General features: G+C 34.9%; 1 protein-coding gene across 1 annotated transcript; it reads left to right on the forward strand.

The window, feature by feature from the left end:
• The first annotated feature begins 422 nt into the window (after positions 1 to 422).
• LOC150099578 (cytochrome P450 4c3-like) lies at positions 423 to 18,685 on the forward strand. The gene is made up of 8 exons (XM_090403466.1): positions 423 to 528; positions 730 to 799; positions 4,412 to 4,538; positions 8,429 to 8,629; positions 12,728 to 12,901; positions 14,507 to 14,573; positions 15,189 to 15,368; positions 18,516 to 18,685. Exons 1-8 carry the CDS (start codon positions 423 to 425, stop codon positions 18,683 to 18,685), a joined length of 1,095 nt encoding a protein of 364 aa, XP_090259592.1.

An 18,685-nucleotide genomic window follows, 5' to 3' on the forward strand; every position in this document is an offset into this window, starting at 1 on the left:
ATAATATAATTTTAAAAAAAATAAAAAGGCATCATATATTACGATTTCCTTTAACAGAAATTGTAAATAAACATGTGTCACAAATTTCCCTATCACTCCTAAACAAAAAGAAAGTACTTCAGAACTTACGAATATTGGATGTCCAATATCTCGTTGTTCTTCAATATTTAGGAATGAGTGGTATAATTATTAGTAATTGTCGTTTTTTAAATCGAGATTTTACATGATGATGCTGGAATATTATGAAAAATATGTAGTACTGAAACCACATATAGAAAGAAAAAAAAAAGAATGTTTTATAAAAAAGGAGTGACTTACTCCTTCGTATGCTTAATTTTAGTGACGGAGAATTATGGAAATCACGAAGGAAACTCTTAAAACCTCTGTTCCATGTACCAGTTCTTGAACGTGGTTTAGTAATAATGAACGAGCAGTCACAAGTTTTATTGAAAAAATTAGAAGAATCAAATTCGGAATGGGTGGACATCGTACATTACATTAGTCTATGCACACTAGATATCATTTGTGGTGAGTATATATTTCTTAAAGAGTTTTTTTTTAATACTACGTTAGCCTTTAATTTAAAATGACTAGGATGTTCATTCAATTAATCATGTTTTATGAAATATCAAAATGTTTATTTAATGAGAATTCAGGATTTAGATTTCTTAAAAAATCACTTCAGTTTCCTAGAAGTACTGTAATGAAAGATGTTATTTCTGTGTACAGATTCCGCAATGGGAATTCAGATAGGAGCGCAAGTGAACAGCGAATCAGAATATATCAAAGGAATAAATCAGTAAGTCTCCGAACTTGTAATTTTATTTACTTATTTATTTATTTATTTTTCCTTTACCTTAACTATTTTCCTTTCTTTATAAAGTCAAATAATATCAGGTATATGATTAGATTTAATTTAATACGCCAGTGCATAAATAAGGGATATTTTGAAATGGTTTCTAAATTACTGAAATTTAGAGTAAAAGCGAGAATTCTAATAGATGAACACTTTTAAGTACTGAATAAGATAAAACCCAATTTTTCGTGTTTACGTAACAACGAACAGTAGTTTAATTTTTATACCAATCTCATACACGACAAGTAGAAGAACCAATAGCATATTAGAGCAGTGTGTGTAAAGTACAGGTGAAAGGTGGGAAAGCAGTAATGCGTTTGTTGATGTTCCTGAAGATAGCTCCTCTTGAGGGAAGTAAATGGAATAGGAAGAAGTGAGGCACTTTCGGTGTTTTTGCAGTTGTGCTGACGAAACGTTTTGGACAGATACTGTACAGGTTTAACAGGCACAGCAGATGGAAAATTTTAGGGAGGTTTTAGAGAGGTTATTAATTGGTGGATAAATGAAACGTAGATTATATAATCTCCTTTTCAACGCGTTTATGAATGCTTAGTATTTAGCGGCTAAGAAAGCGATTAATGTGTTGTAAAGGGTTTCTTCCAGAACAAGCTGGAGGTAAATATCAATTCAAGTAGGAGCTGATCCAGTCTGGTGATTTTTGTATTACTGACACTGTATGACTAGAGAAACTGAGTTGCCTTGTGCGACTCAGTTTCTGAAAAGGGTAAGGCGACTGGGTGACAATGAAAGTGAACTAGTTGTCCCGGTCCCTTACTTACAGATGATCTGGAAATTTATGATGTCTGAGCACTGCATGGTTTGTGGAATGGAGTGTACTAACATCACTGAAGCTGTGGATAACATTAGTTCTGATGAGTAGATCTTGTATGTATAGGAGAAACGGAATTTGTGATAGGACAGAACTCTGAGGTAATTCTTAATTAGTGGTGAAACTTGAAGAGAGGAAACTATCCCCCCATGAACCCAATAAACAACCAGAGTAAGAGAGAGAGAGAGAGAGAGAGAGAGAGAGAGAGAGAGAGAGAGAGAGAGACCAAATTCATGATCTTTTGTGCAAAATAAGTTGCTTCGTTATGTTTCAAAGGTTTATAGTTCTTGCAGGTAGGGACGTCATAGTGTTATTTCTTATGTTCCAAGAGATTGAATGATGTTTGATTAAGTTTGTTCCATTTCCATGATGGGGAAGTAATACCTGTTCCAATCTGAATGAACTGTTTCCTGAATCCAAATGAGCTTCTTGGGATTTTTAGATGTACCCAAAAGATACAGTGTATACTGGGATGAATTTATGTTTTAGAACATATTACCTGTTCTAGAAGTGAATTCTAGTGTTTTATTATATGAAACAAATAATTAGATAATTAAATTTATATTCTATGTTAAATATGCCTTAAAACAGATTCTTATCTCAGATTTATCATAATGATATTGTTAGCAGAATAATAACTAATAGAAGATGAACCCATATCAGTACTATGAGTTCATTCCCTAAGGAATGAATTCTATGCAGTCAGTGTAAACACCAGTCACTGAACCAGAAGAATATTTTAGCGGTTTCTGTCAAACCTCTCGAAGAGAAAGAATTAAGACAATCATCATAGTCTTGTCGCTCATTTTTCACCCAGGGAAAATTCCAAGATATCTGATCTCAAAAACATCGGCCACAATTCCATAGGCAAACCAAAAGAACACGTGATGTCACAGAAACATGTTCCCCAGAAATTTCGAAACAGAAAACGTCACGATTCCTGATCTCTAAAACACTCACAATGCTTTACGCGAACCAACACACCACGTGATGTCCCTGACAGATGGGGGTCCCCAGAGAAATTCCAAACATTCTAAACTCTATCTTATCACTACCATCACCCATATTTCCATACAAAAACCATTTACTTATCTACACCTCATAACAACACACATCCAAGACAAGGACGTGCTTCCCCCAATTCATCTTACCCTATTTGGTTTAAAATGTTCCACCAATCACGACACGAATCTTTATCCACTAATATATCTTCCTTTCCATTCAAAACAACAATGTCACTTATTCAAAACAAACAAAGTACATCACTAATCTTCATCTGATAACAACAGACATCCACGTCACGATTCCTCATCTTAACTTGATCTTGATCTGGTTAATGGTGTCCCACCAATCATGACACGAATCCTTATGCACTAATATCTTGATCTTGATCTGGTCAGAAGTGTCCCACCAATCAAGACACGAATCCTTATCTCTACCATCATCCATAATTCGATACGGGAACCAAAACACAAGAACTGAAGCCAATGACATATATGCCCCGAAGGAAATTCCAACCATTCCAAACTCATAGCGTCACACACACAATGACGTCATCTTCTTATCAACCAATGACGTCACGATTCCTTATCTTATCTTGATCTTGATCTGGTCAGAAGTGACCCTCACTACTACTGTCACGATACAAAAGAAAACTGCTAAATGTGGCTATTCACTTTAGTTGTACTGTGCTGCAGTGATGGATCAAACATTCAGTCATTTGAAGAGTTGACTGGAATATTCACAGATTGTAGATTCATCACTATAAATTATGCCATAGATTCAATGAGAGCAATACTCTCATTGAATATCATTGATTGAGAATGAATATCACCATACATATTGACTTCTGTCGATTCCATATATGAGTCTTACGCACAAGTTGCAACAGATGCTTCAAATCATATGTTTTCTTCACATATATGAAAATAATACTGAAGTTGTTTCTTGCTCACCAAAATAACAGTAGTATGCATCTCTGGTTACCTATAGCAAACTAACCTTAAAGCGACTATCTCAGTAGATGTAACTTTTTTTTTTCTCAAGTGAATTCGTAGAACGATTTTTTTTCTCCGTAAGTTAGATATACCCTGCAGCACAATGGCATTTCGATTACTGCGATGGTCAGTATCTATTTGTTACAGAGACTGGTCAGTTTATTATTTTTTCTACAGTAAGAACGATTTAAATTGCAAAACAAGTCTTATTAGTTTACTCACGATAGTTCTAACGATAATTTTTTTATTTATTTCTTTAATTATTAAATATTATAATTTGATTAAAATTGTTTAATATATTTTTTTTTTCAATTTTGCATCAAAACACGTATATCAGTAACAAGATATCAAATATTACATCTAATATGACTTTTGACATCCCATGTTTTAAGATTCAACATAAATCTTAATTACCACCAAAAAAAATAAAGCCATGATAGCCAGTTTATTGTCCTTTCTTGTTGGTCAGTTTGCTGTTAAAATGATATTTTAACAGCAAAATGAATGATTGATATAAAATTTGAATGATAAAAAAAATCCTGGGCCGTCATACGAGATCTAGTAATTGGTCTTAAGAGGGAAAACTCATATACGTTTCGTCATGTTCTAGATGAGATTTGTGATGAGATTTGTGAAAAATATCTACAGTGTAAGAAACTGTTTCTCTAAATGAATCTATACAATTTGATATATAAAATTATAATATAAAATGTTTATCTTAATTTGCAGGGCAAAGGAGGATTTCATATACAGATTAACCCAGCCTTGGTTTTGGAACAACTGGTTGTATGCATTGACACCACATGCTAGAAAATTCTTCAATAACATTAAAAACGTGCACCGTATTGTGGAGAAGGTGAGCTAATTATCATATGCCTTGAAATAATTGTTCTGCCCTTTCCTTATCGAAAATTACTCATAACGCAATATGAACAGTATTTCTAATCATATCTGTCTCTATCTCGTTTGAGCTCGATGTAATAAAATTTTATTATTTATACTTGTAAGGGATGAAATGCATAATCGTGATTAATATATTATTATTATTATTATTATTATTATTATTATTATTATTATTAGGGGAAGCTCCAAGGAGTCCTTAGACTCATCGAGGGAGGCCCAACATCATGTCAAGAATAACTATTTAACATTCACACAGTATCTATCATACCTCGCCTTGAACTCTTTCAAAGTCATGGCACCCACAGCAGACTCTGGCAGCTTATTTCACTCATTCGCCACTCTCCAAGTAAAAACCTAGCTCTAACACCCTTGCTATCCACATTCTTGCTTAACTTCCATGTATATGGCCCCTAGTCCTCCCACTACCAGTCCTATTCTCAAAAATATCTTCTGAATTAATCTTATAGAAACCCTTCAGTAATTTGAATGTCTCAATCATATCATCCCTTTTGGACTTCCCTGGACTCGTCAATCTCCTGGTGTACAGTTCCACCATTGTGATATACAGCTGTTAATCGTTTCACCCCAAATGCAAAACCTTACATTTTCCCACGTTAAATTGACATCCATTCTCCTTAGCTCAGTTGTCCAAACTATCCAAATAATCCTGCAAAATTTTGACATCCTGAGCATTCCCTATTGCTCTACATTACTTTTCCTCATCCGTAAATAGATACACAGTTCCTATCAGATCCTTTCCTATATCGTTAATGAACAAATTAAACAGTAATGGTCTAAGAACAGAACCCTGCGGCACACCACTAGTCAGAGGCAGTCTTTTGGACTCTACTCCTGAAAAAACCACTCTCCGATATCTCTCCATCAAACACCCTCCTATCCATCTCACCAACTCTATACCCATTCTCATATGCTGCAGTTTACTGATTAGAATTCCATGTGGTATCCTATCAAAGGCTTTAGCAAGGTCGAATAAAATCATTGGAAACCCGCTACCCTTATCCAATTCAGCGGTCACTATATAGAACGTGAGTAAGTTATTGAGGCATGATCTACCCTTCACAAAACCATGCTTCCCCCATACAGTGTCCCATTTTCATCTATCCAATCTTGTATTTTCCTCTTGACTATTTTCTCCAAGATCTTGACAACAATTCCCGATATTCGGATCGGCTGGTAATTTTCAACAGCAGTCTTCGAACATTCTTTATGCAGTGGAACTATTTTCCCCTCTTTCCAAACTCTTGGGACTAACCCAGACCCGAGACTCAAAATAAACAAAATGGTCAAAGGTACTGGCAATTCTTTAGCCGCTTCTCGTACGACACGAGTTGGTATACCATTCAATCCCGCAGATGAATTGACATTGAAGTTTTGTAATAGACTATTCATCTCCACTTCATTCACCACAATTCCCGTATAAGCTGTTGGTTCTTCCATTTCTGCAATGTCATCATCTGGATGATATACTCTTGCAAAGTGCTCACTCAGTAATTCTACTATATCGACTGATTCGATTGCCTCCCTACCATCGGCATTCTTTAAAATCAATCTGCCGTATACATTTTTTCTTTTACTTGCAACATATCGAAAAAACTGTTTGGGATTCTATTTAGCCTGCATGGCTAATGTTCTTTCATAATCCGCTTTTGCTTTTCTTACCACACTTGCTACCTTTCTGGCCTGGGCTTTATACCGTTCATGTGCCTGCAGGTCACCTTTCTCCTTAAATTCCCTCCACAGTTGTTTCTTTTTTTGCAGCTTAAGCTTAATGGTGTTATTTATCCATTTAATCCCTACTTGATTCGTTATTCTGACTCTAGGTATACAGTCAGATATTGCCTACTGCAAACACTTCTTAACTGCCTCCCATGCGCTATCAACATCCAGCCCTTGCAGTTTTACATGCCGTGGCACTGAACCAATCAAATTCCTAAGCTTGTCATACTTACCAGCCCGATAATGCCACATATACCCTGTCTTATTGTAAATTCTACACCTTTAGCCACCTCCCAAGTCAAGACCCTATGATCACTCTCACCAATTGGTGGCAATGTGGTCATATTCGTTACAGTCAAATCCTCAGATGCAATTACTAGGTCAAGCACTTTCTGACTCCTAGAATTTTCCATTACATGCTGACGCAGATAGTTATCCCTTAATAACCGCATAAAATACAATTCATTCCTCCCGAGTGACCTCTCTTTCTTCGAATCAATGCTACCATAGTTGAAATCTCCCATAATAATTACTCTCCCTCTACTCATTTCTTCTATTTGCTTACGCATACTATCTCCACCATATTTTCCATCACCTGGTCTATAGCAGTACCCAATTGTACATTTTGTTCTGCCAGCCTCAATCTAACACCAAATGGCTTCAAATGTGCTCTTTTCTCTATCCTGCAATTCAACTTCTATTCTCCTTGGTTGCAGCTCATCAACTATCATCAATAATGCTCCTCCCCAAATTTGATTTTCTCTGTCATTCCTGAACACACCGTACCCCTCACATTCAATCCCACTAGCTATATCATCTTCAGTTTCACTAATGCTAATAACCTGTGGTCTGGAGGTGCCAATCAAGGCCAAAAATTCTTCCTTCATGTTCCTAATGCTCCTAGTATTAGTATACATGAGTTGCAGACCCCCATTAGCCCTATCCCTACCTTGATGACTTATACTAACTATCCCATTCTAATTTGTTGTCCTTCTTATTCGCTCCGGCATATTATACTCATTCATACACTCAACTGCCTCCCTATGGTCTGCATATCTACTTCCCTCTCCCCTTAATAAATCTAGTTTCCCTGATTCTGCACATCCACTTCATCCAACAACACTTTTTCAAGTCTCCTTACACCGAATCCATTTAAATGCAAACCTTATATAGATCTTATATAGATACTTTCGCCCATAGAACTCGCTTCACACGTCCACAAATTCCACACCACTCATCCTGCATAGCCCACGCATAAAGTCATTTGCAATTATGGCCCTCCTCCCATACTCTACTGTCATACTGTGACAGAAGACTAATCATCCTAACTCTCTCACTCTTATCTTTTGCTACCTCAAACAATTCCTTCAGGTGCTCTATCATTTCCATTTTATCTCCTTTCAAATCATTCGTACCTGCCACCACTATCATTTCTTCCACCCTTTGCTTTTGCTACCTAATAGACTCACTTACGTCCTTAATGGTCGCACCAGGTTGGTACGATTTTGTCAAATTCTCTACTATCCCACCACCTACTAACGAATCTCCATACAGCACTTGCTCCTTCATTTTGTTTACGTTCACAATCATATTCTTATTTTTCCAATCACACTTTTTTTTATTGGCTGGTACACTCGGTAGACATTTGTGCATACGTTCCAGTTGCCGCTTTGCCCTAAATCGCCTAGTGAGAATCGGTTTTCTATGAACAGAAAAAGGTAACAACTAAGGAAATGTGCCTAATCACCATACTCAAGAAACTAAGGAACCATATGATTCCATCTCTATCCAGTAAATAAAGTAAAGTAAATAATAATTAAAATGGTCAAGTTTGCCTTCCCAATGCATCCAAATGACAAGTACATTATATTTAACAATAGGGAGGTTGTCACTGGGAAAAATGATTTCAAAAGACTTATTTACATGAAAACACACGGAATAATTAATTCCATTTGTTTGTTTAAAAGGTTTAATGCTGTGAAATTGTAATTTCACTTTCTGATATTATTTTTATTATTTCTTATTATTTATACACTTCTAATTATCTTAAATATAACTTTCATAATTAATTGAGACTCATTTTACGCCTTCATAACTCGCTTTCAGGTAATTAAAGAAAGGACAGCAAAATGGATGGAACACCTCGAATATTGCGACAGAACTGACGAAATGTATACAAAAGGTTCAGAAGACGTCGTAGAAAAGAAAAGCGGTGCATTTTTAGATCACTTGCTCAAATTACATTTAAAGGAAAATGTTTTGTCTATAAAAGATATCATGGACGAAGTGAATACATTCATGGCAGCAGTAAGAAAACAGTTATTATTATTATTATTTCTTTACTATTAGTTTGCTACTACTACTCTTACTACTACCAATTCTATTATTATTATTATTATTATTGGTGATGGTGGTGTTGCTGCTTCCTTTCTTATTGATTTTATCCACTGTTCCTTTCATAATCTTCAAAAACCCACATATCGGCCCTCACGCGATTAACTCTATCATGGCTCTTATAGTGCATCCACTTATAATGCTTCGCAAGTCACGGTAGACTGCTGGAAATATATCCACGGTTTCCTGAGCGGTAACAACTGGGAAGTGTATCTTGTGTTCTAACTTCTTCCCCCACACCTTGGAAGTTATGGTGTCACATTCATTCCTCTTTTGATAAGCCTTCGATGAAGCCAACAAGCTAAAGCAGGACACTCAAATCATCAATTCTAGAGTAATTTACTAAATTTATCCACTTACAATGGTTGTATAATCTTGAAATGTGGAAAATTTCTTGAATTTCATACCAGACCACAGTCAGCAAACCTTTATGCAATCTATATTTAGGAATAAAGGTGGATGGGAGAAATTTTGAATGGAATGAAGTCGAATTTCTGAGCATCGAAAAACATAACAAAATGAAAAAAAAACAAAAAAAAAACGGACTTTCCTCTAATAAACAGACTTACCTCTATATATTAGCAGACAAATCTGATAATGGAAAGATCGCAGTCCTATTAACAAAAGGATCTATAGTCACATCTAGTCTATCTCTAAAGTCTGCGAGAGAATAAGGGCAATAATTTTAAACGTTTAAACTCACTCAAAAGCAATAATAAACGGTATCTACGTACGCACTAAAATTTCAGACGAAAACTCCAAGAATGATTTCTAAAATCATCTCGCAAACTATAGTTGTACGGTCCCGTCAATCTCCTCCTCATCATACGTAGAGAATTTAATGCACAACTGGGATCATATGCTTACGGAACAAAAAAGAAATGTCACATACTACATTCACGTACCACAACATAACAAATGAAAACGGATATCTTTCAGTTGAACTATGCAACATATTCAGGTGAAAACAGATCACATACTAATTATATTTTAATCAATGGAAAGTGCAAAATTAGCGCAAAATTGCAGAGATAACAACAGTGTAGTAAGTAAATGTATAAAACTTCTTCTCATTGCTATTAAACCTAAAACAAGAATTACAAATAAATATCACTGGAATGACGTAACATCTAAACCCAGTATAAAGAAGAACTATAAATCAAACTCCGAACGTCCGATGTCTGAAGAATCATTCCAGAATTTCACTGATATATTGCACAAACCATCCACAAAGTAGCAGCAGAAACTTTGGTCACGTTCTCTCAAAACAAATGGGTAATACAAACCACCGGAGAATTCATAACGAAACCCAATGACATTAAGCAGCAATACAAGAATCGGAGAATGCTAAATCTTCATACACAGCTAATAGAACTAAATGATCCGTTTAAAGTTTATCGGGCAAAACAGATTATTTTGCCCGATAACCGGGATACAGGTTATCGGGCAAAATAAATTATAACTATATTAAAAATTATAACTATATCAAAACATCCATAAAACCAGGTAAATCTATCAGGTAGCTGTTTTCACCAAAGAAAGAAAGGAGGTCTAAAGGTCTATGAATAAAAGCTAAAAACGGCAAGATACCCGAAGACAAAAATGAAGGACTCTTAGTGTGAAAGAACCGCTTTGAAAAATTGTTTAATAATTTATCAAATGAACTTTGCTTCAGATGCTTTGCCAGAAATAATAATACAAACAGAACAGATTATGTAACAATTTTACAATGCAAGAATTTTAAACTGCACTAGAACCGACAAGAATGAGTAACAACCTGGATTCGATAGTATAACAGGAGTAGCTATTAAATGTGGAAGAAAGGAGTTTGGAAACGACTGTTCAATATCTGTAATACAGCAACAACCAACATTCTCTTAGAATGGAGAGAAGGTGTAATAATATCAGGATCCAAAAAAAAAAAGACAATCTAAACAACCCAGAGAATTACAGATGCATCACGTGACTTCCTATCAATACTGCTAAATTAAATTAACTATGTTTAAGACATCTTCTGCTCAAAAGAAAGTCTAATTAATATTTGAAAATCCATATCAGGAAAAATGCCAATATTCGTCTGTACAAAACCTACCAGTCAAGTCATATTTACATACCGTTACCAAATATCACTACTCATAGAACAGTGATGTATGATAACTCTTCGATAGCTTAAGGACAACATGCCGTTTATCATTACTAGGATACACATTGAAAAATCACATTCCTTAGGCTATTGTTCTTGAAAAAAAGTCAGCAAAGACTAACAAGAGAAACAATTCAGAAAAAGTCAGCTGTGCTTTTAGGGTAGATATCCAAATCACGTACGTTCTGTGCTTTTGCTATCTACAAGCCATATGATTGACACGTAGGAAGAAGAAGACCAAGTAAACAGATCTACCAATACATAAACAAACTTCTTCTTGAAGATGAGACTCGTGAATCAGCTGATATTTAGCATACGGCTAAAAACAGAGGAACTTGGTTCACGTTCAATTTTTTTTTTTTTTTTTTTTTTGGCTGTTATATGCAAACATATACCACATTTCTATTGTGGGTAGACTAAGGATTTTTTATTTATTTTTGATAAATTATATATTATGTCATTTGTTTGCAGTTCGTTTTCCCCTAAAGACAATGACGAGCATCCAAGCGCACGGCGGGATTCGAACTCGCAGTCTCTTTGTTGGAGACCGGTTAATCTAATCACTCACACAACTTGATACTCAAGTTGTTATTAATCCCAATTCATATATGCGTAAACGATGACGAACTTAGCGATGATGATTATTCATAATGCATGAGGCAGTGGTTGTTTTTTCTAGTAGTTAAAGTTAATATTTGAATATTAAATCATAGCCTTCATTTCACAACAAACAGGAAAAAAATACTAACCTAACTTATGTGTAACGTGAGTAATATTCCGAAATTCTAATACAACTTAAGCGATGGATTGCCGACTGCTACATTTTGGCATTTACATAATATGGGGTATCTAAGGATGATTCATTTCACTTGTTCTGTTCTTTCTTTCGGATGCTATATGGAAATGAAGGTCTAAGATCCTCAAGTTACGGTGTCGGTGTAATGTATGTGGAGGTAAAATGAAATTGATACAAGCAATAAATAAGAATAAAATCGTTCAAATCAGCATTCGACAAATTTTTGAAACTTTAGCGATCATTTTCAATTTACCGTAGGAAAAGAAATCATATCAATAAAATTTATTATTTTTTTCAATCCATTCTTTATAAATTCAATGAGTTATATAAGCTTGCTCAAAGTAGGATTTTACAAACACCCATACCCGCTGTGGGAGTCAGATCCGCGACCTGTTGGGCGGAGAGTGAATACGCCATCCACTAGGCCGGTTTCTTCAACAATCTCAGGAAAGAGATTACAGAATACTACTACTACTATTACTACTACTATTAATAATAATAATAATAATACAAAAATTTTAGTCAGGAAAGAGATTACAGAATACTACCACTACTATTACTACTACTATTAATAATAATAATAATAATACAAAAATTTTAGTCAATACAACAATTAAAGCGTAGAAAACTACTCTAGGATGTTACAACATAAAGAACAATTATAATAATAATCAAACAGTATCACAGAATAACCAAACTAAAGAAAATATAGACCCTCGTACAAGGGTACATATTTCAAATTGATTAGAATAAGACTAATAAAAGGAAGCAAACAACTTTAAAAGGCCTTATAACCATGAAAAAAACTAAAATTGCTAAGAAAGAATTTAGAGGTGCGAAATATCGAATTGACACGTTGAGGAATGAAGAAAATAAATGTCCCCCCGCCTCCAATGATCATGTACATCAACAAGCATAAAATTATAGTGCTATGGTTACATAAAAAAAAAGATAAATCAAAATAAATTCATTTTTCAAGAAGTTAACTTGACGAATTAAATACTAATTCTTTAAGAACCAGAAATGTAATACCGAAACATTTTAAGAAGATTTTTGTTTGAAAACTTTTCAGGGTTACGACTCAACCTCACAGACAATTAGTTGGTGTCTCTATTGCATAGGACTGTATCCTGATGTACAAGACACAGTAGAAGAGGAGCTTTATAGCATATTTGGCAATGACGCAGACCGTCTCATTACCCATGAAGACGTTAGGAAGATGAATTATTTAGACTGTGTATTGAAGGTAATCTGACTGTCTCCTTTTAAGCTTATTAATATGTTTGTCTGTTTAATCATGCAGTTATATTCCCAAACGGCTACTCCGGCAGCAGCTTTCAATCATTATTTTAAGTAAATCTTTCTTCATTACAGTGTTTTAGTAATATTGATGCCAGAGAAGATATATTATCAAATTTCGTATATTCCTTCCTATAAGTATTAGATAGTATTGTGTATGTTATACAATATAAGTCGATAAGTCGATGTAGCATATTGATAGTCGTATACAAAATTAGCACTAGTTTTGGTATATTTCTGCTAAATGAATATTAACATGGAATACAAATTCAAGTATAAATTCAAAATTATAATTAATTAATTATTTAATTAAATTAAGTGTATTTGTGATATTGAATAAAGTATATAAAATGATATTGATATATTTTATTCTTAAATATTAAAATATCTAAGCTAATCGGCATTGAAATTAGTCGATTTATTGTCTCTCTATTGGTATTGTCAATGCTTTTAATGCAAAGAATATAAACAAAAATAAATTAGTGTGTTTTGTTATAACAGCGCAGCTATTGGAATTTCATGACGTAAACTGTCTGTGGGAGTGCTTTCATTAAAAATTTCGATGGAACTAAAGAAGAAACTTCTGAGTAGGAATGGAATCTGCATCTTCAACTAGACCTTCAGGCATAATCTGCTAAACAGTTCCTGAATACTACAAACGCTGAATGACCTATATGAACGTGCTTCAAGATCACAGCTATACAGCTATTTTTCCCTAGTTTATCCTGGTTATAGAAATCACATCAAGGTTCGTCAGGCAGTGAATAGGAAAAATAAATAAATAAAGTATCGACTCTGTGTAGGCATGTGCAGGCATGTTACTATTTTTATAGCATGCACACAGCGACACGAGGCCAATATCAAATAATTGCCTTGTGCGGGCTAGAATCAAAAATAAAGTGAGGTGTTGATATTCTTCTTAAAGAGCTGGTGGTTGTGGTCATTGAGAAATACTTCATACGTAAGCTGTTCCACAGAACTGAAGTAGATGGAACAAAAGACAACCGGGAGCAACAGTTTCGGCAAGATTGCTGTTAAACTGCAAAATGATACTGGGAAACAGCTGCTCATCGTTCTGCAATATTAGCAGAAATGGGAGGAATAATATGTATGAGAGTTCTCCAGCACCGTGACCATGGAAATATCTGTAGATGTGAAGATGTGACACAATGAGAAAAGTGGCCATTTATGAGAAAATGATTGTAATAAAGGGGTCATGAATCAATTCTGTGAAAAAATTGGCAATCCAATTAAAAAAAATGAAATTGGTAAGTTGGAAATGTCAACTACAACATTAATTAGTTTAAGAATACTTTTTCTGTTAAGAAAATATTTCGAAACTGTATTTTATTACGTTACTGCATCGTTCTAACCTATTTACTTAACGCTTTTGAAAATAAATAAATACATAAAATAAAATAAAATAAAACTGTTGATCAATTATGGTGGGTATTAACAGAATTAAAATTTTAATAATTGCAGAAATTAGTCGCGATATATCTCTATATTAATGAATAAATAAATGATTTACTGATTGTCTGATTTATTTTAGGAAACACTCAGACTCTACCCAACCATATCTCACATTGCCCGACATCTCACAGAAGACATCCTCATTAGTAAGTAAAATCTAAACGTGTGAAGCCCGAAACCATGGAATAGAACATAGCAAGTAGAAAATACGAGTATAACAAAATGAATTTTTTAAAAACTATTTGCTCAATTTTAATGCTACCAATATTTTCGATTATTTATATGAAAACTGAATCCTTAAAATATTTACCGTGTGCTCTGTTTTACAAATCTATGAACATTCATAATATTTGCTGATCCGTTAAAGGGGGGAAAATTATTTACTGGCTCCATACTATTTGTCGTATTTCTGCAATTCCTTCTATTTAATACACTGAAGTATCACAGGCCTTTCGCGATACTTCTGTAATATATTATCCAACTGCATATCAATAGCTTCTTGGCTAGTCCGCAACATTCTAGGCACAATATTCGCTGTAATGATAATTAAATATAGATATTTAAATAAATTTGATTTATTAAATAAATTAAATATGATAATTAAATAAAACTCTGGCAAAAGATGAAGGATTCAGATTTCATTTAACAACATATTGCCGAAGAAACATTCTTGTATTATTTTGTAATCTATAATTTTCAAAATTATCTCTTCTTTCCAGTATAATCTAAAGAATATTGTTCATTACATACTTTGTTTTCAGATGGCTACATTATTCCAAAAGGAACAGAGTGTTTAATTGATATTATAGCGCTCCATCAAGACAGCAATGTGTTTCCAAATCCTGAAGTTTTCGATCCAAGTCGTTTTTATGCTGAAAACAGCTATGGTCGAGATCGGTTTGCATACATTCCTTTCTCTGCTGGTTCTCGGAACTGCATTGGTAAGCTTAATTCACTTATCAAATGGAAAGAATTTGTTTACTGTAAACGTGGATATGTAATGAGACAGATTTGTGTTAAGGTTCCTGAACATTCTTGTACTTCTCCCTTGACATTGTTGCACTTTTGAACGTAAAAAAAAAAAAAAACATTTGAAAGAAAGGGCCTTCCTATCGCCATTAAATGCATTTTTCTAAATTTCAGTTGCCTCCGAAACAGTTTTACTTATTTTAAAACATAACTAGACAAACTCTTTGCTCCTTCGCATTTCGCATTCAAAAAATCGCAGAACATAATTAAGCGAACACTTATCTTTCTTCCGCAAACTGTAATCATTGTCTCAAAAGAATAGTTTTCAGTGTAGTCGTATTCGCCCCCAAACAGTCACAGTACCGATACTATGGGGCGGCATAGAATATTGGAAACTTTTGCTAACACCTCGTGATATATATTTTATCTCTGTAAATATTTTTTTTTCATTTCATACTGGAAAAGTTCACAAAACTCACACTAAGATTTTGGACTTTGTGAGCTTTCCATTCCAGCATTATATTCTTTGGATCGAAAAATACTTTGAGAAAGATGCTGTAGTTATACTTATCGCAAGAAATATATAATTCACACTTATAATACTTCGGATATTTATTTACTTAATTTTTATGACATTCACAGTGATGCGTACTAATGCAGATATAAAAATCCTAATCGCAAAACAGAAAAATGAAACTAATTATTTTTCAGATATCACTATTTCACTTTTACGATGTTCAAGATTTCTTGTAAGCTTTCTTTTGAGATTTTAAGATTCTCTTTAAGATTTCACTTTTTCATCTGCATAACTTAACACTATCCTAAGTGAAAAGCGCTTTGGCAGGAAAGAATAATTCGAATTTCTTCCAATAGGCAAAAAATCCTTATCAGTTTTCAATGGCATGAGTAATAGTTTATCTCACGCGTTGGGTATAAAGGTTTTGCTTTTTGAAAATCGCATTTTATTCTCCCAAAATCAGCACAAGAAAAAATACGCAATTTTCACGCAAAAATACATATTTATACAAAACTTACTACTACTACTACTACTTATCCACTATAAACATCATGGCAAATGAGGTCGAAATCCGTTTCTTCCAGTTATCTCAGTCCTGAAGCACCAGTTAGACTTCTCTCCAGCACTTCCAGTCAGTCAACCATTCTTTCATTTTCTATCATTCTTTGCCAAGTTAGTTTAGTCCCTACCTTTTTCCGTTTTTCTTCTGGAATCCATATCAAAACCACTCTAAGAATCTATCCACAGTACATTCTAAGTATGTGTCCAATGTGCGCTACCTACCAATAATTGTCCGGACCCTTTAGCAATTTACAACTGATACCAACAAGCGAACCCTAATATCGGATATGTCCACCTTTGGCTTTGATTACCTCCTGTGTCTTTTCAGGGAGGCTTTCCACCAATGTGCGGCAGACATCACTTGGAATTTGTCTCCATTACTCCATCAGAGCAGCACTGAGTTCAACGACAGATCAAGGACGTGCTACTATGGACCTCAATCGCCACTCCCCAATTCCTCCCACACGTGTTCGACACGGTTGAGGTCAGGACTCTGCGTAAGCCAGGGTAGTCATTTAACATCCATCTCTTCATACCATTCCATAACAGCTGCAGCTTTTGGCATGGCACATTGTCGTCTTGATAGCAACACGGGTCTGTTCCATAAAAACTCCAAAGTGTAGGCAGCAGATGATTACATCAAATATCAAATACTAAGTTGTCTTCATGGAACCACGGACAACGACCAGTTTTCCTATTCCACACCAGCTTAATGCACCACATACACTTACTCCGCCACCAAACTTTACTTTAGGTACAAAACACTGTGGTGATAAGCGTTCACCAGTCTGCCTCCATACCGACATCCTGCCGTTAGACTGAAAACAGTTGAACCTGAAGTCATCGCCTCATGGTACCGTTTTCAATTGTCCAGTTCACACGCTCTTTGCACCAGGCCAGACGAGCAGCTCCTTTTCTGTGGAAACTCAGTAAATAGAGTTCTTTTCTTACAGTATTAATGCTCGCCATAGTGATACTGCTGCTCTGGAAGTCATCACGGATGGTCTGTGCTGATTATAGCGGTTTTTGCGTGCTACCCGTTAAAACACCCTCACGTGCTTGTCAGTCATTTTCGGCGGCCGCCCTGGGTATTTTTCTGCATTACTGATGCCAGAACGTCTCAATTTGTTGATCACATCGCCAGCCGATGATTTTGGTCCAGTTTAGCGGCAGTGTCACGTATGTACGTGCCACCAATGTGACAGCCCACGATGACATCTCTCTCGAAATCACCGAGTTTACGGCATATTGCCATACAACCTGTATTAAATAGCAGTGGTGTCCGGAAAATTATTGGTAGATAGTGTATCTCGATCTTCGTTTTTTTTTTTTTTTCATTGTTTAATTAGTATGACATTGGTTGTTATACAGGGTTGCCCATAAATCACTAAGGGGTTTAGTAACATTTTTATTTATTAATTATTTTTTATGAGTTATGATAACCCACATCACATAAATTCCTTCAATTTACGGCTTCACAAGCACTGGCCGTTTCTACGCCATGATATGACAATGTTTCTGCCTGCAGCGTCCTGTTTTGGCACGAATGTTCAGCTGTTGGATTGTCTCTGGCTTGTTCACATACACGTTTTCCTTCAGGTAGCCTCATACGAAATACTATGGAATTGAAAATGATGGCGATATGCTCCTGGCGTTAGGCTAGAATAATCGAATGTAAAATATCAAGTATGTAAAAGTCTTAAATTCTTCTTCTTCATGCTGGCTGAATTTGATCTCTTTGTGTCATTTCCTGTTTAGTTAAAGCACTCTGTATAGTAGATACATATTAAAATAAAATTATATTTAGTCGTTTTAGTCGTATTTATTTTAAGATCAATCGTTTCATCTCTTTCATACAAATCTTCTGATTTTGTTTGCGTATCATTGTATGTTATTCTTCTCTCCTTGAAGAAAAAAAAAAAGTAAGCACTTTTTTTCTTAGTTTCATGGAGCGAGAGGCTTTACTTCTACCTGTAAATAAAATATGTATATAAAACTATTTATGTCAAAACGAGTCCTGTCTAATAATTGTATTTTACAGGTCAGCAACTAGCAATGATGGAATCAAAAGCGTTGATTGCTAACGTTGTTAGAAATTTCAGAATTCTTTCGCTCGATGAACGAGATAAGCTTCCGCTATTAGCAGAAATAGTCCTGCATCCTGCCATACCACTTCGATTACAGTTGAAGAAAAGGGCGATAACACTGTAG

Source organism: Typopeltis vanoorti, chromosome 14 (assembly GCF_054136105.1).
Source record: "Typopeltis vanoorti isolate ZY-2024b chromosome 14, IOZ_Tvanoo_1.0, whole genome shotgun sequence".
Classification (NCBI taxonomy): Eukaryota; Metazoa; Arthropoda; class Arachnida; order Uropygi; family Thelyphonidae; genus Typopeltis; species Typopeltis vanoorti.